This window comes from Cucurbita maxima, unplaced genomic scaffold (assembly GCF_002738345.1).
Source record: "Cucurbita maxima cultivar Rimu unplaced genomic scaffold, Cmax_1.0 Cma_Scf00006, whole genome shotgun sequence".
NCBI lineage: Eukaryota > Viridiplantae > Streptophyta > Magnoliopsida > Cucurbitales > Cucurbitaceae > Cucurbita > Cucurbita maxima.
Window position 1 is genome coordinate 3,834,721 of NW_019272022.1, and position 16,090 is coordinate 3,850,810.

General features: G+C 37.1%; 3 protein-coding genes across 5 annotated transcripts; 2 read left to right on the forward strand and 1 right to left on the reverse strand.

Annotated features, from left to right (window-relative positions):
• Nucleotides 1–671: 671 nt before the first annotated feature.
• On the forward strand, nt 672–3,172 carry LOC111480287 (D-amino-acid transaminase, chloroplastic). Its single transcript, XM_023125244.1, has 5 exons — nt 672–896; nt 1,180–1,226; nt 1,357–1,535; nt 1,829–2,508; nt 2,910–3,172. The coding sequence occupies exons 1-5, from the start codon at nt 746–748 to the stop codon at nt 3,005–3,007; spliced, it is 1,155 nt and encodes a 384-aa protein (XP_022981012.1). The 5' UTR covers nt 672–745; the 3' UTR covers nt 3,008–3,172.
• Nucleotides 3,173–4,453: 1,281 nt separating this feature from the next.
• Nucleotides 4,454–10,124, forward strand: LOC111480251 (TOM1-like protein 9). Of its 2 annotated transcripts, none has more exons than XM_023125189.1 (10): nt 4,454–4,775; nt 6,065–6,143; nt 6,232–6,330; nt 6,419–6,532; nt 6,659–6,816; nt 7,530–7,611; nt 7,740–7,825; nt 8,174–8,302; nt 8,505–8,929; nt 9,353–10,124. In XM_023125189.1, exons 1-10 carry the CDS (start codon nt 4,675–4,677, stop codon nt 9,949–9,951), a joined length of 1,872 nt encoding a protein of 623 aa, XP_022980957.1. In that variant the 5' UTR covers nt 4,454–4,674; the 3' UTR covers nt 9,952–10,124. The 2 variants fall into 2 exon arrangements, with proteins under 2 accessions (XP_022980957.1, XP_022980956.1); XM_023125188.1 differs by having other exon boundaries at nt 4,455–4,775; nt 8,111–8,302.
• An 854-nt stretch (nt 10,125–10,978) lies between these two features.
• Nucleotides 10,979–15,303, reverse strand: LOC111480288 (putative esterase YitV). 2 transcript variants are annotated; one of them, XM_023125245.1, is made up of 13 exons: nt 14,830–15,303; nt 14,266–14,342; nt 14,101–14,181; nt 13,786–13,914; nt 13,613–13,699; nt 13,247–13,300; nt 13,018–13,108; nt 12,866–12,936; nt 12,695–12,764; nt 12,569–12,621; nt 12,250–12,343; nt 11,499–11,596; nt 10,979–11,395 (listed from the first exon to the last, which is right to left on the reverse strand). In XM_023125245.1, the coding sequence occupies exons 1-13, from the start codon at nt 14,972–14,974 to the stop codon at nt 11,297–11,299; spliced, it is 1,149 nt and encodes a 382-aa protein (XP_022981013.1). In that variant the 5' UTR covers nt 14,975–15,303; the 3' UTR covers nt 10,979–11,296. The 2 variants fall into 2 exon arrangements, with proteins under 2 accessions (XP_022981013.1, XP_022981014.1); XM_023125246.1 differs by lacking the exon at nt 14,830–15,303 and having other exon boundaries at nt 14,271–14,341.
• Nucleotides 15,304–16,090: the final 787 nt, after the last annotated feature.

The window sequence follows — 16,090 nt, forward strand, 5'->3', positions numbered from 1 at the left end:
TCCTCCCAACTAATGTGGGATATCACATAAATAAATAAATAAATATATATATATATATATATATTAAGAACAATATGTGTTACTGGTAAACTTGGACTATTATAAATGGTATTAGAATCAGACACCGAGTGGTGTGCTAGCGAGAACGCTTACCCTAAGGAAGGTGAATTGTGAAATCTCACATTGATTGGAGAGGTTATTAAGGATGTGAAAACCTCTCCTTTGTTGACACGTCTTCAAAGAAGCCCAAAAAGGAATGTCCAGAAATGACAATATCTACTAGCAGTGAGCTTGAACAGATACAAATGGTATCAGAACAGATATCATGTGGTGTGCCAGCGAGGACGCTGATCTCCAAGAGAGGTGGATTGTGATATCTCATATCTATTGAAGAGGTGAACGAAGTTCATTTTTTATAAAAGTGTGAAAACTTCTCTATCTATAATAGGATGGGAGGCAGGAAAATTCAAAAGTATAAAAACAAATAGAATAATATATGTATAGCTGTAAGTTTGGCGTTACATTTTTCTTTTTACGAAATTTATTATTATTATTATTATTGTAAATATATAATATTTAAATTTAAAATTGCATTATTTGGAACATTCTTGAAATTATAATTAAAAAAAAAAGTTAATTGTTCTTGTTAAAAGTTGAAACATTTTGTATAAATTACAGGAGGTCGGTCAGGTATTCAGCAATTGAACAAAACATTTTCTCAAATTATACTGAACATTAATCTCCGATGAATGCTCTGCAGTCTCTTCTCAAACCCATTCCTCAGTCACCGATCAGCGGTGCAGAACTCACTGCCCATTCTCAAAGGCCGCTAGGCAAATCCTGCAATTCTCGGCAGTGGTCTTTTAGAAGATTCAGGATTAGGTGTTCGATTGCTGGTTAGTTTTTTTTCAAATTCGTCGCGAGAATGTTTGATAATTGGTTCCACTGGAGCCTTGTTTATCGAAGCAAGTTCGTTTGAAACTGTTTAATAGTTGACTCGCTTTTCATAATCTGGTTTTTTTACGACACTGTTCGGGCTTTTGCGATCCTGATTCACTTTTCATGATCTGGTTGTTTACGATACTGTTCAGGCTTTTGCGATCCTAACTGTTATTCAATTTTCTCTATCCGTTCAATCTGAAATCTGAATAATCAAAGCAACTGCTCGTCTTGTCGCAGATACCGTTGATCGTTCTTCTGATGCTCCAGTGCTTGGTAGTTCACAGGTCAACTCTTGTTGTGTATTGTAATCTGTTTGTGTGTTGAAATGAACTACAAATTTTAGTGTTCTATGCGTGGAAGGTGATAATTGTATAGCTTTACTGATTGTTATTTCGATCCATGTGTTTATTGAAGGTGCTTGAAAGATTAAGGGCAAGCCGAGAGAATCAAGAAAACCAGCCACAATTCCTTGCAATGTATTCCAGTGTTGTTGGGGGAATTACGACAGATCCAGCTGTTATGGTAATTCCAATTGATGACCACATGGTTCATCGGGGACATGGCGTTTTTGATACTGCTGCCATAGTGGATGGGTATGTGAGAATTTCATAACGTTTCTTCAAGATTATTGTGAAATCCCACATTGGTTGGGAGGAGAACGAAACATCCTTTATAAGGGTGTGGACTTGGGCCGTTACAATTATGAATCTGATATCGATTTCCCAAGACCCGCATAATTAGCACTGTAAATTGATAGGTTCTTATGAACATTTGAATTCATAACTAAATTGATATATATTTTTCTTCATTGGAAGTAGGAAAGGCATACTTTCATTTCATGATTTTGTCAGTGTTGAGTTACTGTATAAAATGGTTTTGATCTCAGGCATCTCTATGAGTTGGATCAGCACCTCGACCGCATTTTAAGATCAGCATCCATGGCAAAAATCAACCTCCCAGTTTCATATGATCGAGAGAAGATTAAAAATATACTCATAAGAACTGCCAGTGCTTCTAAGTGTAGGAATGGACAGCTTCGATATTGGCTCTCTGCAGGACCTGGAAATTTTCTACTATCTACTTCTGGATTGCATCAGCCAGCCCTTTATGCAATTGTAATTCAAGGTAAGCCGCCATCTCCTCCAAAAGGCATCAAAGTCATAACTTCATCAATCCCAATGAAACCACCTCAATTTGCAACTATGAAGAGTGTAAATTACCTTCCAAATGTTCTTTCAAATATGGAAGCAGAAGAAAAGGGTGCTTATACAGCCATTTGGTTGGATAGTGAGGGATTCATTGCTGAAGGGCCTAGTATGAACGTTGGTTTTATTACAAAGGATAAGGAGTTTCTGATGCCTCACTTTGACAAAATTTTAAGCGGCTGCACAGCTAAGAGAATCATAACTCTCGCTGAGCGGCTGGTGAAAGAGGGTAGGCTTCGGAGTATAAGATTTGAAAATTTAACCATGGAGGAAGGCAAGAAGGCAGAGGAAATGGTGCTTATTGGGAGTGGAGTTCTTGTTTCCCCTGTACTGCAGTGGGATGAGCAGATTATTGGTGATGGTAAGTATACCCTCTATAATCCTTAATTCATAGATACGATGTTTTTGTAGTTCTGAATCATGTTGTGATTGGCTGTATGAATTTCTTCTAACATGTTTAAAATTCCATTTAAAGTACCGGGGAGGGAGAGTGTTTTTGTAAGCACTTAGAAAGTCGTTCTAAACCGGTTTTAAGATTAGTTTTGTAGAATGACGACACCATGACATGTTTTGATGTGTCGAGCATCGTTCTTATGAATAGGAACACACATAGTTTTCTTCCCACCGCAACTTTATGGTGATCTAAGAAAGCCATCGTTATAATATTTCTGATGATGGGGATGAGTGTTCTAATTCTATAACAAGAACACGAAAGCATGTTTTTATCTGACAAATTAAGAATGTTTTGGTTTTCCTCCACAGGAAGAGAAGGTCCATTGGCTCGAGCACTTGTAGATCTTATTATCGAAGACATGAAATCCGGCCCTCTAACCGTTCGAATACCAGTTCTATATGAATAACTCAGGTCAACTTATCATCTTTGTCTCATAATTTAATGAGACATTCAGCAATGTATTTGGAACATCTAATTGGAACATAGTCAATCTCGATTTGCTATATGGATGCAGCTAATATAAGTAATGTATATGTGGACGGGAATAAGGATGACAGTTTCGTGAGTGATATCCAAACTGTGAAAATTTTAGGAAGTGTTTTAATAAATACTCTTAAAAAGTATATTTAGAATAACTTTTCTTCTAATAAAAAAAAAAAAAAAAAACTTTTAAAAAATATGGATTTTGTGTAGCTTCTGATTTTAGATGATCTAATGTATTTCTTACTTTAAAAATTAAACCATAAAAATATTCTAAAAAAATGAATTAGTTTCAAACCTATTTTTTAAACAAATCTTGAGTAATAAATGGTCTAAAAATGATTTTAAAATGGTTGACAAAATGTTTTTTAAAATATATAGTGCAACTAAAGTAATACGGTTATTAGCGATTATTTATTTATTGTATTTTTAAATGGTTTAAATGGGTTATTATTTTATTTTATTTTATGTTGCTATTTTAGTGTATTTGTAACCACCCCAAATAATAATGCCATTTCAACTTTAAAGACATACGTGTCAATAATCATACGTGGCATGGATTATTTTTCTCCTTAAACAAAGACATAATTATTGTTATATAAATTAATTTTTTTTTTGACTTATCAAATATTAACTAAATTATAATAATCAAAAATGTATAAATCAAACCAAGTGTGACACGTTAATAAGCACGAAAAATGTACATTGATTTAATCAATTAATATTGTCCACTTGATCTTATACAAATTTTAAAACTCAAAATATTATAACTATTAATTTTAGAAGGAAATGTCAACCTTCACTCATTATGACTCTAAATTCAATTTTCTTTTTAATATTTGTGTTTACTAAAATAACGGTTATTTTTCCAAAATTTATTAATATTAATTTTTTACGATAAAAGTTACCATCTTAATCTTAAATTTAAAAAAAAAATTAGTATAATTTTTTATTTGAGATGGTAAAAAATGAAAATTATCCTGAAATATAACTATAAAATATTTGATAACTAGGCTTTAAAAAAAAAAAAAAAGGTTTTTTAGTTATTTGTAATGCTATTCAATAATTATTTTTTAGATAATCAAACTTTAAGTTGAGTATTATTAAAATTAGTCCATTTATATATTTTTTTCATATTATTTTTTAATTAAAATTAGTGAGTAAATTAGAAAAAATTAATAATCTAAATCAAATATTTTAATTTTCATTGGAGAAAATTGAAAATTTTAAGTCGAAATTGAAACATTCAAAGAAAAATGGAAAACACATTATTTAATCTGAAATGTTTTATAAATCCAATTAAAAATATTTTTTATTTTATTTTTTAAATGTAGAGATTATAAAAACGGTGGCGGGTGACCCAAGCACGGCGAACTGCTCGGGCCGTTATAAACAAAAATGCGAAGTAGCAGTTGATTAGTCGGCGTTGTATGAATCAGCAGACCCAGATGATCGACAATAATCGGAGTAAGAGCGAGAGTTGACACTTCGATTGACCGACGAGACCGATACGATACTACTGCACAAGTTCAACAGTTTTGGAACTTCACGATTTATCGCTTTTCGAGTGATCGTTTTGGGGTATTCGTTGCGATGGTGAATCCCATGGTCGAACGCGCCACTAGCAATAAGCTGATTGGCCCAGACTGGGCCGTGAACATGGAGATTTGTGATATGATCGAGAGAGATCCTGGGTAGGCCTCGATTTACTTACTCGATTGCACTTCCCCTCTCCTCTGTTTTTAGTTTTTCTTGGTTGTTCGTTTTGTATCCTTTTCACGCATGTTAATGGTTTGGAAGGATTCAGTGTTTCGCTATAGAATTTAAATGCAGGCTGCTTTAGAAGTTTGTTTGCTGTGGTGGTAACTTGGGTATTGGTAGAAACGAAAACTATTTTCGTCCCCCTAATTTTCGTTTGATCTTTCGTTTGTTTTATTGCTGCTGATAAGACCCTGGCTGAATTCATGATAAATAGGTAACCGATGATCAAGCTTGCTTATGCAGGGGTCTGACCGAGAGCGTATACTCTGTTTTCAATTTTGACTTTATAATTAAGTAGGTAAAGGGGGAAGGGAACGGCGACGATGCATCAATTTTTTTCACTTTCGATTTGAATTGGATGGTGTTCTTACGAGTTTGTGAAGTTTTCTTGAATATGCTGCCAAGTGGAAGCTTCTCTTGATGGAAGAAGCTCCCACATCAGTGGGTACTATGTGTAACCGTTGTCGAAGTCGACCGCCACCGCCAGTATGTATTGTCCTTTTTGGGCTTTTCCTTTCGAGCTTCCCCTCAAGGTTTTTAAAACGAGTATCCTAGTGAGAGGTTTCCACATCCTTGTAAAAAATGTTTCGTTCTCCTCCCAAACCGACATGGGATCTCACAATCCACCCCCTTTGGGGTCCAGTATCCTCGCTGGCACTCATCCCCCTCCACTAGTTGAAGGGGGATGGATTGTGAGATTCCACACCGGTTGGGGAGGAGAACGAATCATTCTTTATAAGGGTGTAGAAACCTCTCCCTAGCCTACCCGTTTTAAAAATCTTGAGAGGGAATTTGAAAAGAAAAGTCTAAAGAGGACAATATCTACTAGTGGTGGGCTTGAGTTGTTACACTATGAAAAGCCTTTCTTCCATTCAGTTAACTTATTAAAAGTAACAGCTTGAAATAACTCAAGCCTTTTCATGTCATCCAATTAATTCATTGACATTTTTGCAAATATTTTCTCGATGATTATTTTGGTTGCATCGTTCAAACATTTGTATTGAATTAGAAGGCTTCTGGAGCACTAAGATTTGAGAAAAGATTGTATGTTTGGTGCCTTGACTGATGTGGTCTATTCTTTTTTCCTTTTATAATGAGACACATTCAATCATCTCTTGGAACATGCTTATTGATGCTTTGTGGTTATAGAATTTGTGTATGAAGCAGTATTCTTTTCATTTTCGTTTAGTATGAACAATTTCATCTGATGATGATCTACCAGGAAAGCAAAAGATGTTTTTAAAGGAATAAATAAGCGCCTTGGAAGTAAGAACCCCAAAGTTCAGCTTCTTGTCCTAGTAGTAAGTTGCGAGCATCCCTATCATAAGCTGACATGATGTTGGTACTATTTAACTTGCTCACAAGCTTTCTTGTGTATCTATATTGTAGCTCTTGGAGACCATCATCAAGAATTGTGGGCACATTGGTCAAGCGTATGTGGCGGAGAAGGGAATTCCTCGTGAGATGGTAAAGATTGTAAAGAAGAAGGTAAGATGGGATTCTTCTTACTTGTTGCTCTGTAAGGGGAAAAAAAGCGTTCAGCTTGGATTTATGGTGCCTATGATGCTTGGTGTAGCCTGACTTTCGTGTCAAAGAGAAGATATTGCTCCTGATAGATAGCTGGCAAGAGGCCACAGGAGGACCAACCGGACAATATGCACAATATTATGCTGCTTATCAAGAACTATTGGTATGATCAATGATAATGTTTCCATGATATTATGCTGCATCTTGTTAACTGCTTGTCCTTGGAGATGCAAATTTCATTGTTAGACCATCATGATATTATTCTGATTGAAAAATTGGTTCCTTGCAGCGTGCTGGGGCAGTTTTCCCCCAGAAATCAGAGATGTCATCGCCTGTACTCACACCTCCACAAAGACAAGCGGGATCGTATGGTCAGAATCTGCACAATCCTGATTATCAGCCAGATGCTCCAGGATCCTCTTTACATGTTAAATCTTCAACCTTAAGGTACACTTTTGATATCTTTTATGTTTGAATGGACTCCACTACAGACTATTGAATGTTCTTGTTCACTTCCCTCCCTTCTGTTTGGCTACTTTGTGATGGTTACTTACACAAGCTCCCCCTTGAACTCTCAGCTTTAAACTATAATTTTCCTCACTTCCTCTTACAAATTCCTCCTCCTTGAACTCTCAGCTTTAAACTATAATTTTCCTCACTTCCTCTTACAAATTCCTCCTCGCCCAACTTTCACTTTTTTTACTCCAGTATGAGTACAACGGCTTGAAGGTGTATCCAAAAAATAGAGTGTAATGAAGGGCTGGTAATTCCCTTCTACACGTAGAGTTTTCTTGCTCAAGTGGCACTTCTTTCTATGAGTTTGAACGGAGGATTGATGATCTGCTAGTCTTCATTTATTTGACATCTGAGTGGATAGTTCACTGTACCAATTAACACGTAGGAGAAACTTGTAATTCCACCATTATCCCTGTGTTTGATGTGATAGTTTATGTGAGATCCCACGTCGGTTGGAGAGGGGAATGAAACATTCTTTATAAGGGTGTGGAAACCTCTCCCTAGCAAATGCGTTTTAAAAACCTTAAGGGGAAGCCCGAAAGGGAAACTCAAAAAGAGCAATATCTACTAGTGGTAGGCTTGAGCTGTTACAATTTACTTTAGTCTTTTGACATTTTTTGTGAGACTTGAAATTTCTTGTTCAGCTTGACCGAGATCCAACTTGCAAGGGGAGTGGTGGATGTGCTTGCTGAGATTCTAAGTACATTAAAACCAGGAAACAAGGAGGTAAGTTATTGATTGGAGAAAAGGTTAGATTAATGTCGTAATGAAATGATTCCCTTATTGTTCAACTTTTTATGCATTTGAATTCCTTCTTACTACCAATTTGATATGTGTTACACTTCATGTTGCAGGGCATTAAGCAGGATGTCGTCGTTGACTTGGTAGAACAATGCCTTAATTACAAGCACAGGGTCACTAATCTTGTGAATTCAACGTCGTAAGACTTTTAATTTTTAATTTGTTTAAATATTTGTTGTCAAACATTGCATATTGTGGAACCAGGAGGTTAGTGTGGTTAGATACTGTATTGGATATGTGCTTCTTATGAAAATGTTTTGTCTTAGATGGTGAAAGTTGAGAGAAGTTAATATCAATGAAGCCATAGCTGAAAGAAAAATATGAAAATTTACTTCGTTTTTGGTGATATAGATCCTCCCTTGAAAATTATGTGTACCCTTTCAATATGTATAGACCATATAATACCAGTACATTCTAATTTCAGGGATGAATCATTGCTCTGCCAAGGATTGTCACTTAATGACGATTTACGACGTGTACTTTCCAGGCATGAAGCCATTGCTTCAGAAACTTCTGTTCAGAAAGAGAAACCCAAGCCTCAATTGGTTGAAGCACGTCGTGATGCTCGTTTGCCTCTTCGTAACACCGGTGATAAAAACAACCCACAACCTGAGAGGTATTCTTTGATTTCTTCGCAATGCTCTTTGATTGTATTTATGTCTTGTTTTTGCTGAAGATTGCTGAAATTTCTGAACTATTAAGCTTGCTGGATAGAGACTACTGAGCTAATTTTAGAATGTAGGAATATGTTGTTGAAAGCTTCAGGGTACTTATATCTGGCATTTATTGACTTGTGAGTACCAATGAATGTATTGCAGCTCGATCTCGAATACTACTGTCTCAGGCACACAAACGGTAAATGAGTCGGTCCATGCACTTCCTGCTACTGATGGTCCAGCTTCTCCAGCTAAGTTTGATCCCAAATTAGACCTACTGAGTGGTGATGACTACATTTCTCCAGGGGCAAACACTTCACTGGCTCTTGTTCCTTTGACCAAGCAGCAGCCAACTACTTTATCTGAGCAGACCACTCTCGTCCTCTTTGACCAAAGCGATGCTTCGGTCTCAAACTTCCATCAGCACCAGAATTTTCAGTCCCCGCAGGGTGGACTGCACCACCTCAATGGAACTGTCCAAAGCCCCGGATCGTCTCACTGGAAGCAGTCACTATACACAAATGCTTCTGGTCCTGGTCCCTACATGAATAGACAGCAACAACCCCTGCCACTTGCTCCATATAATGGTTCGTATATGCACTTGCTACACATATATATCATGCTTTGGAGTTGATTGCAATCATTTAAGCAAAATTCTATACAACTTTTAAACATGTTTACGTGTATTGCATGATATTTTTGGGTAGACATTATAACATACTATGCACCATATAGTGTTGAGGATGGTTGGGAAGGAGTCTCACGTTAGCTAATTTAGGGAATGATCATGAGTTTATAAGTAATAAATACATCTTCATTGACATTAGGCATTTTGGGGAAGCCTAAAGTAAAGTCACGATAACTTATGCTAAAAAAGTGGACAATATCATACTATTGTGAAGGTCCGTGATTCCTAGCATATAATGGTTAAAACAAATATCATACCATTGTGATCTTAAAATGTATGAAAATCTAACGAACAAATCTCAATGTTTGGGTGGGTTGGTCAGGTTCTCTAAACAACCAGTCATTTCCGCCGCCACCATGGGAGGCTCAGCCTGGGGATGATAATGGTTCGATAGCTGGTGAGCATCCATATTCAATGAAGGTAACTCAAGTTGTTTTCACGCATGTGCAGAATGGTCTGTATCCACAGGGACCTCCGCCAATGGGAAACGACCAATTTGTAGGTGTGTACGTCCAGCCAATTGTAGGCAGCCAGATTTCAGCACATAATGGCCAGCTCGACTTGGCCCCTCACACCTTCCATGGAGGGCCTTATGGTGGAACCATGCTACCACAGCAGACAGGACAGATGACAGCTCTGTATCCTTTGCAAATGCTTGGCAACCAATTTCATGGCTACGGCCTCATCCAGCCACAGCCACAGCCACAGCCACAGGGGACACAGCATCTGACGCAGCGGGTGTATGGGCTATCCATTAAAGATGATAATGGCATGAGAAATTCGTCCTACCAGGTTTCTACCTCCTCTAGTGTGCCTCCCATTAAGCATTCTAAGCCTGAGGATAATCTGTTTGGTGATCTTGTTGACATGTCAAAGTTTAAGCCCAGGAAACCCACCCTTGCGGCTGCTGGAAGCAGGTGAAAAACGAATCCACTTCCTCCGAATCTTTTCGAAGTAGCTCCTTTTCTCATTACCTGGCGTAGGGTCGTGACGTCCACTGTATATTTTGGACCACTGGGCTTTCTTTGATTTATGTTTGGGCTGTATAAGTACGTTATGTTATCGGCAATAAATGTTGTATGGTGTTCGGATTATTGATTCTTATGGATCTATGGGCGTATGTAGGTATATAAATCTTGTTCATGGATTAACTAAAATATGCAAAAGTTTTAACTTTTAATTTGTGAGTCTCTTCCTTTTTAGTCTTTTCTTTTTACGTATGGCACCATCACTCCCTTGTCCGCCTTCCCTAATTTGGAACTTAATTTGAAAACTAATTTGGAACTTAATAAAAGCCATATCAAACAGGTGCTTTTCCTTGCTTTCTTGCTTTTCTCTTCGAAATGACAGGTGCTTTTCCTTGTTTTCTCTTCGGGATGCCCCTAATGCAGCATCCACTAATTTAAAATTTGAAAGCCATACGACCTTTTGGGATTCAACGAATGACATACTTTTCTCTTTAGGATGCCCCTAGCCTCAGCATCCACTAATTTGAAATTTGAAAGTCATACGACCTTTCGGGATTCAACGAATGACAGATGCTTTTCCTTGCTTTTCCCTTCCGGATGCCTCTAATGCAGCATCCACTAATTTGGAATTTGAAAGCCACCATACAACCCTTAAGGAATCAACGAATTACCGGTGCTTTTCCTTGCTTTTCCCTTCGAGATGCCTCTAATGTAGCATCCACTAATTTGGAATTTGAAAGCCATACGACCCAGATGCCTTCGGGATGCCCCTAATAATCAACAAATGGCAAGTACTTTTCCTTGTGGATCTTATTTTAATGGGAACTTCTTGCCTAATAGTAGATTTGTTTCTATATAATATAATGGCGGGATAGATAATTTGATAAGATTCTGAAATTAACCAACATGCTAACTAATCTATTGCGATAAATTGGACGGAGTTTACAAATTTTTCTTCTGCAATACCTCAACATGACACGAGCGTGAAAAGGGTTCATTTTTTCATGAAATACAAAGCTACTTGTATGGCAGGAATGTTGGTAGGCGCTTTACAACTTCACTAATCTAATGATCAAACCTCTGTTTCAGAAAAAAAATCATTAAACCACTTTTAGAGGTATATTTTCTATTACAACTCAAACTGTCTCATTCGAGAATTTTGACCATTCAAATAGAGCATGAAAAGTATGGAACTTGTTTACTACCAAAGTGAAATAACTTTCCATTAGAACTGATGGGAATATAATCTTCACCAATGCATCTCAGATATCCACAGGGCTCAATGACGAGAACAGCCACTACTCTAAACTCTGCCCTAAAAACCTGTCAAACCAATCGCTAGCTTCTTTCACCATCTCTGGTGTCATTGCGTGGCCAATCCCAGGTTGTGCGATGAACTGTACAACATAAATATTATAAAGCCATAGATAAAATAAAAAAACCACCCTGTTGGGAAGTCCTATGAAAAATAAAAGACTTCTCCTTTAAAAGTACACATACCTTAAAATTTTCTGGACAACCAAAGTTCTGATAAACTGTCTGTGTTCTTGATACAGTTGCATCCAAACCGGCAATTGGACATCGAGGGTCATCTGCACCTATTATTTTCCAAATTCAAATGCACATTAACTTTATTTGAACAGGCTACAGAGATCTAATTCAATTTTAAAATTAAAAGGGCCCCGAGCTGGGGGAAAAATATGCAATCTTGAACTTGCAGGTGACCCCGAGTTAATTTCTCTAAAAGTTAGAGACCTGCATATTTTACAGCTGAGTTCATTATCTTTAAGGAGACAACCACTTCCAGTTCACTGACATGATGTCAGGGCTCCTAGATGCTCCTAGATGCTTACAAATTGCTGCCTTTTGATAAATTTTTGGTTTTATAAAGTTAAACTTGTTTTCTCACCATTTTTTTTTTTTTTACAGTATTTTAAGTTTTTCTCAGATGTTGAAAGGCATCCGACTTTAATGCTTTTGTAAATATGTCGGGAATTTGATCACTCGAATTTTTTGTTTTTAAAGATGTTCATTAAAAATAGATAACAAAGAAAGAATCTTGGAAGTGAAAGTTATGTTAAAAGAAGCTTAGTTTTCAAAAACCAAAAATAAAAAACTAAACGATTATCAAATAAGACTTCAAGGATTTTTTTGGTTCAAACTGCATAGTCAAATCTTCTAATTTCTCTAAATTTGATATTGGTTTGTAATTATAATCATTCATATAGTATAGGCAGGATATGAACGTTACCATTTAACAACAACAAAGGACGTGGTGCAACAGCTGGAACTGAATAAATCGAGTCAAATTTGGAATCTAAACCAGGAGCAATCCTATTCCAGACCTGAACAAAATAGCAAGAAACAATTATGGAATTCCAACTTCAAATGTGCATAATCTAACAAAAAGCTGGTTATTGAAAGATATGGTAAGTAAACATTCTAACAACATCATTTAGTAATAAGCAGCATAGAAAAATAGGATTGGATTGATCATAATTAATAAATTGTTCAAAACAAAGCACACTATAGATCGGAAGCTATTTGACCGGGAACTTGAGACAACAAACCTTGGTCACCACTTCTTTGTTGATCTCATTCATGCCTAATTCCATTCTTGTTTCTGCAGACAAGATGCAAAGACTGGTCATGAAAGTAATTCATATTTTAAAATTATCAATTACCATTCACCTTACCCTCGAAAACAGGTTTTATACTCTCAACTCGGGCCTGCCACTTATCATTATCTATGGCCCATCGAAAACACTGCAGTCATATCACAAACTATCAGCTGTTCTCCCTATCCTCCTTCCCAAACAGGAATGTACTAACGCAAGATCCAGAGTGTTATCATTTGGGTTAACTACCTGCACGCCAATTATGGGGACAACCACGGCATAGCGTGTGTCGGCAGCAGCAGCAAACCATGCATGCATTCCTGCAATGAAAATGAGAAGAAGTAAGTCTTATACAACAAAAGAAAGGCATGTCCTTGGTTGTTACTTTACTTTTGACTGACCTCCAAGAGATTCGCCGGTAATTCCGATTCTACATGGGTCAATGTCCTCCCTTTTCGTCAGGTAATCTGCCAATTTGATCAAGTCCCATACCTGCAAGTAGTATTACCTATTAGCTCTTTGTAAACCCAAGTCCCTCAATTAGTTTTTATCCTAATCCGTGGTTAACTTGCAGCAAATTTTCATTCATAGTCTCTAACAATTCAGCTACCAAATGAAGTGAGAAGCTACCGTGTCAAATATGAACGGCATGGTATCACCTCTTTTCCATGAAGATACAAGAGCCTGAACCAGATTGAGACATCAGATTAGGATTTAACTTTGCAAAAGAGAAAAGCACTTTGCTGTAGGGACTAGATAAGAGCTAAAATGCCACATTAAAATATCAGGAGTGATTGACAATCTCAAAAGCAGAGAAAATGAATCTCTTCCAAAACCCTAAAATTATATACTAATCCTGGGCAACATTAAGACCTCGTGTCACAGTTTCACCAATGGGTGATAAGCTATTTAGGTAGCGTACATATTTTTGAGTTCTAGAAAACTCATAGATAAAAGGCAGACGAGCTGGGTATATAGAAGCATATAATGACATACATCGCGGTAGGTGGTTTTGTTCTTGGCCCTTTCACCATGGTAACGAGAATCAATGGCAATGGCTGCGTATCCCCTCGATGCATAAGCCTGAAAGAAGCAAGAATATGTTGTATTATCTAGTTTTAACACCTTGGTCCTAACAACAAAAGGCAGGATCAAAAAGAAGCCACTACCTCAAGCAATGGTCTCAACCACTCTTTGCACTTGTTCGTACTGTGCAGAAAAACAATTGCAGGTTTCTTTTGCTGTTTGCTATCCTTCATGCTTATAATCAATATAGGCAACTGCCCTTGCTCCCCTTCCTATAAATGATTAGTGAATAACTTCATTGTTCAAAAATAATTAAAGAAAATGAGAACACATTATATAGGGACTAAAACATCAAGAAATTGTTCTTTTCTAACAGATATATTACTGAAATTTGGCATTGATGAAAAGTTCGTGTCCCATGTATAAGTTAACGTGAAAAGTATAAGAACATAGCTTGCCTCTGTAGCCAGATGAAGATTTTCCTCATGAAGCAAGTCCTTCAAATTGCTAATATCTTCCTTTGGACAAGATTCCATTGCCTTTAAACAGGTAAAATAGATCAACATAGGGTTGGCGACTACTTAAATATAAATGAAAAAACGAACAAACAATACTACTTCGACCTTACTCAAGGCTGGTGGGTTGGCCTCCTGAATCAGAGGATCCTGGATAGGCTTTGAAAGCTTCACATTCGGCGGAACTGAGAAATTAAATTAGCAGACATCATGAATTCAAAATCAAGCTTTTAAAAACTACTTTTTTTTCTGTTCCCAAGATTGATTTGGTTTTTTTGAAAATTCTTTTGAAGAGTAATTAAAACAACAAAACTATAAGTAGTGTGTTCATTGACTTAACATAAAAAAGCAGAAAACAGAAAACGATATAAGTACCTATCAGCTCAGAATCTATTCCTACTTTTGAGTCAAAACGATTACTTGCTCGAAATGAACTTTACTGTTTATCTCCGAATGAAAACTTGCTAATTCTCACGAAAAGGCGAAACATCGTTGAAAAGAGGTAAAACTTAAGAAAAATGGCTTCAGCAAAGCAAATAGACGACGACCATTCAAATCAAGCAAGAATTTCTAAAACAAAACACTCAACACTCAAAACTGAAGCCACCCAGATCAGTCATCAAAAATTTCAAGGTAACTAAATCAGAGAACAGAGAAAATTCAATTTCGCACCTTCTCCAGATCGTCGATGACGCAAAACTCGAAGGAATTCGGCCCGAAACTTGTCGGCGTCAACAAGAGCTTCTTCCATTTGATTATTTTCGATTTCGACAGCGTCTCCTGGCAGAGTCGCATGTACGAGAAATTTAATGGGCATCGGAAAGTCGTCGGTTCCATGGCTTAGGCACGTGAGTGAAGGATAGAGTAGCACGTGGCATTATTACAATAATTATAGCTGGGCATTGCAGTGGACGCGATCCAATCCGGTCCACGCCCTCATCGTCGTCCCGTGAGTCCAAATATCCGACGCAGATTTGCTGCAATATCGGCGAATGGTTCCCATTTCTTATGGATACAATATGGTTGCACACAATTTCACGGTCAACAGGCACTCGCCCAACGCCGCCGACGACCGTCTTGGCTGGATATAAATATAATATCGAATACTTTATCATGCCGGCTTCCATCAGCTGCTTCTGGGCATCTTATTTTAAATCTAAACTTCACTTAATTGAAATATAAGCTTGGAAAAAGGAATCTTGACTTGGGTATCTCTTGTTACACATAGAACAAGGGAATTTGATTAAAGTGGCCGACATACAACGAAAAAGAAAACATTTTTATTATATTAAACAAATAAATTGTAAGTTTTTTAAGGAATTGCATACTTGGCTTCCATCTCGCATTGTCGAGGAACTATAGTGCAAGTACCCTTTCAGGAGTAAAATATTTTGGTATCGTCTTGTTGCCAACATAGACCTTTGGGTTGTTGCATATGCAGGGGGAGAGAGAACAGATGGTTCTGCACAGGAACTCCTTGAGGCAGTGGGCAATAAAGTTGGTCTGGTTGGTATAGGTCCTACACAATTTTTAATTACTCAAACTCAACTGGGGCTTTCAGAATGATCCTCAAAGAATACACAGTTTTGGGTGTTTGAATTAGGTCTTTGATCACGATGCCATAATCAGTGGTGTTCTAAATAAGGCACAAATGGGGTAGTCCTTCTTGGCCACATTAAAAGCATTACTTCACAGATGTTTTACAGTACGAAAATTTTACTCAAAGGGCAGTACAGATTCTGAGTTCTGATATCATGAACTTTTGAGGGATGATATTATTATTACTGAAAAGAAGAAGAAGAAGAGGACAAACCTTCCTTGGGCCAGTCATAGTTTTCTCTAGAGAACGTGTCCAAAACACAATGAGCCTTTGAAAGTTGTATTCTCTCTTTCATTTATTAGTTTTTTTTTTTTTTTTTTGGGGGGGGGGGGG

Bases quoted from the DNA above. Each gene is read 5' to 3' on its own strand.
- LOC111480287 (XM_023125244.1), top strand. From the start codon at position 746: ATGAATGCTCTGCAGTCTCTTCTCAAACCCATTCCTCAGTCACCGATC. The intron at 897-1,179 runs GTTAGTTTTTTT...GTCTTGTCGCAG, and splicing joins GATTAGGTGTTCGATTGCTG to ATACCGTTGATCGTTCTTCT. The intron at 1,227-1,356 runs GTCAACTCTTGT...TGTTTATTGAAG, and splicing joins CAGTGCTTGGTAGTTCACAG to GTGCTTGAAAGATTAAGGGC.
- LOC111480251 (XM_023125188.1), top strand. From the start codon at position 4,675: ATGGTGAATCCCATGGTCGAACGCGCCACTAGCAATAAGCTGATTGGC. The intron at 6,144-6,231 runs GTAAGTTGCGAG...TCTATATTGTAG, and splicing joins TTCAGCTTCTTGTCCTAGTA to CTCTTGGAGACCATCATCAA. The intron at 7,826-8,110 runs GTAAGACTTTTA...TTCTAATTTCAG, and splicing joins AATCTTGTGAATTCAACGTC to GGATGAATCATTGCTCTGCC.
- LOC111480288 (XM_023125245.1), bottom strand. From the start codon at position 14,974: ATGCCCATTAAATTTCTCGTACATGCGACTCTGCCAGGAGACGCTGTC. The intron at 14,343-14,829 runs GTGCGAAATTGA...TTAATTTCTCAG, and splicing joins TCATCGACGATCTGGAGAAG to TTCCGCCGAATGTGAAGCTT. The intron at 12,344-12,568 runs GTTTGTTGTCTC...TATTTTGTTCAG, and splicing joins ACAAAGAAGTGGTGACCAAG to GTCTGGAATAGGATTGCTCC.